The sequence below is a fragment of the Protomyctophum bolini genome, assembly GCF_963924005.1.
Source record: "Protomyctophum bolini genome assembly, chromosome: 2".
Taxonomy (NCBI): Eukaryota; Metazoa; Chordata; class Actinopteri; order Myctophiformes; family Myctophidae; genus Protomyctophum; species Protomyctophum bolini.
The window spans coordinates 29,365,763-29,372,979 of record NC_137863.1 but is presented as its reverse complement, the minus strand read 5'-3'; the positions used below and the strand labels follow the sequence as shown (position 1 = coordinate 29,372,979).

Sequence of the window (7,217 nt, the reverse complement as noted above, 5' to 3'; positions counted from 1 at the left end):
TCAATAATTGAAGGCAACACAACAGACTACACTAGAGTGACATACATTAGAATATTTGCTATAAAAGTGTTATATAAAAATATGAAGATCGGGAAAGATCGGTATCGGTACGTCTCAAAATCAAGTGACCGGAATCGGATCGGGATACAAAAAACGTGATCTGGAAATCCCTAGTTGCGAGTAAATATCCCTTTATTTTTGGTTTTCTATATTTAGATAATATTATTATTTCGGAATACCTAATGAACGTCTATATGATTGATTGATTGATTACTTTATTGGCAGAAATGTATTCAGTACAGGGTACAGTCAAACAGACCACCCTAGACTATCAAAATGGGTTGCAAAAAGATGGGTCATGGGCCCCAGACCGAGGAGTAGTCAAATTAGTTTGTTTTGGGAGGTTTGTAGCTTGTTCTTTAGTGTCATAGAGATGTTTGAGAACCAAGAGGTGCAAGCGTAGTCAAAGTAGGGCTGAATTAGGGCTCCCGCTAGAGTCTGGAGAGAACTTTTGTCGAGGAAATTCTGCCCAGAAATCTTGTTCTATGGTTTATTTTTTTGATTACCCTTGTTGCCATAATGCTTTGTCAGTTTGTCAGTTTGTTGTCAAGAATACAGCCAAGATATGGAGATTACTATGTCGTCTCTGACCTTGAAATCATTTCTAAGACTGATCTCAATCATTATTATATCAAACATATATCGTAACATTTTCAAAACGTATTGTTTAAATGGTGGATTAAATCAGTGTGGATCTTAGTGTTATAGCATACACTTTCACTTCTCCAGATATACTTTATTTATTTACTACTAGTGTCATCCCTTGACACCATTTCTTAATTAAATGGTGATATTTTGTTTAGAATCAGCTGAAATGAACAACAGTGTGTTTTTCATGCATGTGTAGCCGGCTGGAATTGAGCCTTTGGGGCCACCGTAGACTGGCTGCCCTGCCACTTCCTGGTTTTCAATCAGTGTTACTATTTAAAGGCCTTGTAGTCTACCAAACAATAGTCTGCTTGGTGGTTACATGGCTGTGGGTCCTGAGACCTGAGTCATACACTATGCTGGGTTAATGCTGTTGCCAGGGTGAGTAAGGTGTTTCATGCCTATTGGTTTAATGAGGTTTATACTATCTGATAATTGTAAATAACTCTGCTGTTATAATTCAGGTTGATCAGTACCAAAAACCATTGCTGTGGCGAGAGGAGGGTTAAGTACAGACAACTGAAGATTGCCACTGCTCACTGCTGCTTTGTTTAGTTTTAATTCATACGTTGATTTTATTGCTTTTAGTGTTTTGAGCCATTTCGTTTGTTTTCTGTTATTGAGCTGCTCCCCTTTGTTAATTTGTTGTTTCCCCCCCACATGGTGGCGTGTGTTGCATATGGATGCCGAAGAGAACCAATTGACAATTTAGCTGACTGGCCGTATGGGTTGCTACCACTGGGATCTCACATTAGCCCACGACTAAGGTTTGGCTGTGATAAAACTTATGTCTCTCTTCAACATAGTTTCCTTTCCAGGAGGCAGCTGGAGGTAGAGTCATTACAGCAGTTTTCCCATGCCCTGTGTGCTTTAATGGAGAGAGTTGAACGTTCTGCCCCAGAGATGCCTACTTACGCCACCCTGCTGCGTGACCAGTTTGTGGAGAGTGTCCGTGACTCTCACTTACACAGGGAACTGAAGCGAGTGATACGGGAACATCCTAACTACTCTCTCCTACAGGTCAGGGCTGAGGCTATCCGTTGGGAGCGGGAGGGGTGGACAGATGAACATAGGGGTAAGAGTTACCCTGTCCCTGCTTTATGTGCCACCCAGCGTGTGGCTAATGTGCCACTTAGTAGCCCAGCCACTGCAGAGCTTGTGGAACTTAAACAATTGTTGCAGCAGCAGCAAGAACAGATTAACAAACTTTTGCAGGCTTGTACCAGAACCCCGCTACCGGGTGCTGTCCAACGAACTGCACATGTGAGGCAGTTGGCAGCCACTTCCGCCATTCCAGAATGTTCAAATTCTGAACTGGCTGCACTACAGGCTACTGATCTCTCTATAGGGGCCTTAATTCCATTTTGGAAAGAACAACGGATGCCAGGGCGCATGGAGAAGCAGGGCCTCCCTTCCGAAACCCTGGGGCTACTGAAACAGTGGCATCGTCTCACCCTGCAGGACGGGATTCTGCACAGGGTGTATAGACGGTCAGATGGAGGCGGTAAAGTCTATCAACTGCTACTACCAGAGTGTCTGAGGGAGGAGGTCTTCAACCGGTTACACCACCACAACCATGGACGCAAGGGTGCCGAGCGAACAACTGAGCTGATACGGCAGAGGTGTTACTGGCCAGGTATGGGGCAGACGATCCAACGCTGGTGCCAGCTGTGCCAACGATGTACCTTCTTGAGAGACACTCAGCCATCGGAAAGGACACCTACACTCCATCAGGTCACCCGGACCCCTAGGTTAGGAGGCGGTATCTACAAGGCTGTGGCACAGGAAGACTCGTCTCATCTATGCCATGTACGACGCCCCATGCCAAAGCCAGTACCATGTGGCAATGCAGTTTCACCACCAAAAGGGTCTAACAGTCCGGGAGATACAGATGTGGAGGAAGAGAGCGGTGAGCTCTACATCTTGGTGGACCATAGTCACCCTACTGTCTCCACAAGGTCCCATCCAGATGCCCTGGTAGCCTCAGTCATTTACACACCCTTTGACCCATCAGGGGCGATGAGCCCTCCACCAGCCCCTCCCTGTGAAGTGGTAAGAAGGTCTGCCCGTGAGACAGCTGGCAGACATTCAAATCCCCATCATCTACCAGTGAAGATAAGGGGAGGGGTGTCAAGTGTCAGCAGCTCCACATCAGCACGATTTAGGCGTTGGTGGTAGGCTAGGTTATTGTCGGGACGACAATAAAAGAAAAAATGGGGGTGAATGTAGCCGGCTGGAATTGAGCCTTTGGGGCCACCGTAGACTGGCTGCCCTGCCACTTCCTGGTTTTCAATCAGTGTTACTATTTAAAGGCCTTGTAGTCTACCAAACAATAGTCTGCTTGGTGGTTACATGGCTGTGGGTCCTGAGACCTGAGTCATACACTATGCTGGGTTAATGCTGTTGCCAGGGTGAGTAAGGTGTTTCATGCCTATTGGTTTAATGAGGTTTATACTATCTGATAATTGTAAATAACTCTGCTGTTATAATTCAGGTTGATCAGTACCAAAAACCATTGCTGTGGCGAGAGGAGGGTAGGTAGAAGTACAGACAACTGAAGATTGCCACTGCTCACTGCTGCTTTGTTTAGTTTTAATTCATACGTTGATTTTATTGCTTTTAGTGTTTTGAGCCATTTCGTTTGTTTTCTGTTATTGAGCTGCTCCCCTTTGTTAATTTGTTGGTTCCCCCCCCCCCCCCCCCCCCCCCCCCCCCCCCCCCCCCCCCCACATGGTGGCGGGTGTTGCATATGGATGCCGAAGAGAACCAATTGACAATTTAGCTGACTGGCCGTATGGGTTGCTACCACTGGGATCTCACGTTAGCCCACGACTAAGGTTTGGCTGTGCACCTCTTTTCACGGTGTCGCTCCTGTTGTTTTCATGCATGCTGTGTGCTGTGCTTTGCTGTGCCTGTGCGTGTGGTTAGTATTATTAGTTTCTTAGTCTTTATCGGTTAGTGTGTTTTCTAGCTGGTTAGCTCACCTTTATTAGCTTTTTAACTATTTTGCCTATTGGCTCCAAATGTGACCTCGTCTCCCCTTTTATCAATAGTGTTGCACCTGTTCATTGGCTTTATAGTATACCTGCTTTTAAAAGATTGTTCGCCTTATATATATATATATATATATATATGATAATAAATGTTTTGTATTCATCCTTTTAAACGTTTAATAAATTTCCGTTTTTGTGGAACAAGTCTCAAGTCCTTATAACAAACTTGCATTTGTGGGGAACCCAGTTTACTGGTCTGTTTAATTCCTTGAATTATATCAAGGTGGCGTAGTCATACAAAAGTAAATCCTTTGGTACACTTGGTTACACATGCATTTATTAACCTAATCCTAGATTTTGATATTTATAAAATATATACAGAAAGTTCTGACATAGGCCAACAAATATGCCAGCCAAATATGACATAAAAACACAGATTCATTTCCAGTCACTGTGCTTCCCACAGCTTTGTTTTCCGGGTTCTTTCATGTGGTGAAGTGTGAATAACTATGTCCATTCTCATTGGAGGTCAGGTATTTGCATTTGTCCTTTTTTCCCAAAACTGAAATTTCTTTCAATCCATGAAGATCAGAATCAAGTAGATAATGTAAAGGAAACTGTCCATAACATCCATGACATCTCTGTTCTTAACCGGCAGTGGACACAGAGGACACTTCTGTCTTGCTGGCAGACACTGAGCTCTCATCCTCAACCATGCCACCCATTCCAATGGTCTGCATCATGCAGCTACGGAACTGGAAAAGAGAACAAAGGGGGAAGTCAGATGTGAAGCCATTTGCTTAACAATTTAACATTTTCCACAATACAATAACTACAACACTAAGGAGGACTCCTTTCCATTCTAGTGGAGGAACTTATAGGAGAGATTTCGCACCAAGTTTTGCACAGATGTAGCCCAGGGCATGCTCTAATGATTTAGCTACAACGCCCAAGCCGGTGACCTTTGGGGTCACCACAGTGGACAAATCCATATGGCCACCATTAACAACCTATATTTGTAAGGCAACATTTTCTACATTTCATAAAGTAGCCACCATGAGGCTGAGTTGAAAAATAGGCATTTCTTCCTCAGCCTAGTGGGAATGTGTGCACACAATTTCACAGATTTGCGGCATTTTGTTTGAAACTGAGCACTCCTGCGAACTTTGGAAGCCAATATTAGCCAATCAGAATGTAGTCAGAAAAATCTGAAAGACCCGTTTTGTTGAATGGCTCTAGAGAGACTGTGTAGCAATTTGCGTGGTGTTTGGACAAAATCTGTAGGTGTATCTGTCCAAATCCTTTTTTGCACATATTGGGGCAGAGGTTCAGCTGTAGCATTCAGGGAGTGTGTGTGCAGAGTATGTCTGTGAACAAGCCACAGGTGCCGGAGATTAGCTGTCCACAGACGGACGGGCGGACAGTGACACACGGACACACACACACACACACACACACACACACACACACACACACACACACACACACACGGACGGACGGAGTGCAAAACATACTCTCTCCCCATGCCTTTGGCCTGATGGAGACAATAATTGGAGTTGCCAAAGTGGGAATTGCCAAAGTTGAAGGTATGGTAAGATATGTATTGGTTAAAACTAAAAGTTTTTTGTTAAATGGTTAAAGTGCAATATTATGATAATAATCATTGCTATAGACTGTTGTTCAGACACTGGGGTATCCCAGTCTCTCCAGCTTTGAGCAATGAGTATCAGAATATAGAACTATTTATTATTATTAATATAATTGTTTACACTTATTGTAACCAAAGAAAATAATTTAATATCCTACCTTTAATAACTGTTAATAATATCTGTAACATAGACATAGTTGAGTAAGTGAATGTAAAATGACGTACCTGTTTGTTAAACAGTACATAGATAATTGGATTGACCAAGGCAGAGCTTTTAGCGAAGAAGGCAGGGACAGCCATGGAAGCAGCACTGAAAGCAACTCCCTTGTTCACGAAGAGGTAGGCAGCATAGCCGGCATATGGTGTCCAAGCAAACAAGAATCCGAAAACCATAATCACACACATGCGTGTGACTTCCTTCTCAGCTTTCTGGGTGGATGCTGAGTCCTGCTGCTGAGCTGCTGCCTAAAGTGGATTGTGACAGAAATGATAGAAATTAGAATGTCAAAGGCAGTACAATATGATCTTTCATTATCAAAAGCAACATAAAGTTTTAAATTCAAGATGGTGCAGAGGTAAACTTTGCGGTTTGTTTTGTGATATTAACTACTTACTGCTTTGACTGTCATCACAAGGCTTCCATAGGTAAAGCCTATTATGCAAACTGGAACAAAGAAGTGGAAGACGAACATGTACATGACATATGATTCATTGTTGTATCCTGGAGCGCTGGTGTAGTAGTCTGGTCCACAGGAGCACTGCATCCCCTCAGGAATGTATCTGAAAATCATCAATTGAGTCAATAGAAAGCAGTGATTAGAAAACAACTTAAATACATTCTGTGATGGATGATCTATGCCGTAACTCTCAGTGGAGCTTACCTGGACCAGCCAACAAGTGGAGGAACAGCACAAGCGGCAGCCATGACCCAGGCGAAAGCAACTCCAAGTCCAGCGTGAGTGGCAGTGAACTTGAAGCTTCCCATAGGTTTGCACACAACAATGTATCTTTCAACAGCCAGCACCACCAATGACCACAGAGAAATTTCACCTGTAATTGAATAGAAAGGAAATGTTTAGCTTTTTAAGTAATTACATCTAGGTCCAATGAGCTTTCACAGTTGCCATGGCAACCTCAAAAGTTGAGGCAATGCACAATTAAAGACCTGTATGCATTCACACTTCACAAGTCATATTTTATAGCTCCCATCGTAGAATAGGTGAAGAGGTCACAGACACCAAGAATACATTTTCAACAGGTTTATTTCTCTACATCAGGACAAACGATTTGGCTATCTAGCCTTCATCAATGTGACTTACCTCCCATTGTAGCCATGAAGCCCTCAAAGACGCAGCCCATTGGTCCAAAAACAAAGTATCCACACATACAAGTGACAAAGGTGATGGTGAATCCACAGCAGACCATGATCATACCAGCTAAAGCCACGTTTACGATAATGAAGTTAAGAGGTTGACGGAGGTTCTTGTTCGTAGCAGTAACCACCAATGTTAAACCATTGATGGGGAAGCCAGTACAGATCAGGAAAAACATGTAGGCTGCAAGAACTTTGAAAGCCATTGGATCTGCCAAGTAAAACTGAGGATAAAGGAAAGGACTCCGCACAAGCCCAGACCTGTTGCTCATGGGAATATAGAAGTTCTTTCCTTCTGTGCCGTGGACCTCCATCTTGGTTGCGTATGCAGTCACAGACTGTGCACTTTGACTAGAAGTGTGTGTTCTGCTAAACCACTCTGCAACTGATGTCGCGAAACCTGTGACTTTTATATCTTTTGGACAATGCTTTCAAATTGAATAATTAATTACATTAAGGTTTTAGAATAGACTTATTAAGTTATTAGGTTAAATAT

The 7,217-nt window shown here is 43.3% G+C and overlaps 1 protein-coding gene across 1 annotated transcript; it reads right to left on the bottom strand.

Annotated features, from left to right (window-relative positions):
• Positions 1 to 4,348: 4,348 nt before the first annotated feature.
• LOC308333804 (green-sensitive opsin-like) lies at positions 4,349 to 7,035 on the bottom strand (the record flags this gene model as incomplete). Its single annotated transcript, XM_080790287.1, has 5 exons — positions 4,349 to 4,456; positions 5,575 to 5,814; positions 5,964 to 6,129; positions 6,231 to 6,399; positions 6,669 to 7,035. 5 exons carry the CDS (start codon positions 7,033 to 7,035, stop codon positions 4,349 to 4,351), a joined length of 1,050 nt encoding a protein of 349 aa, XP_080646413.1.
• Positions 7,036 to 7,217: the final 182 nt, after the last annotated feature.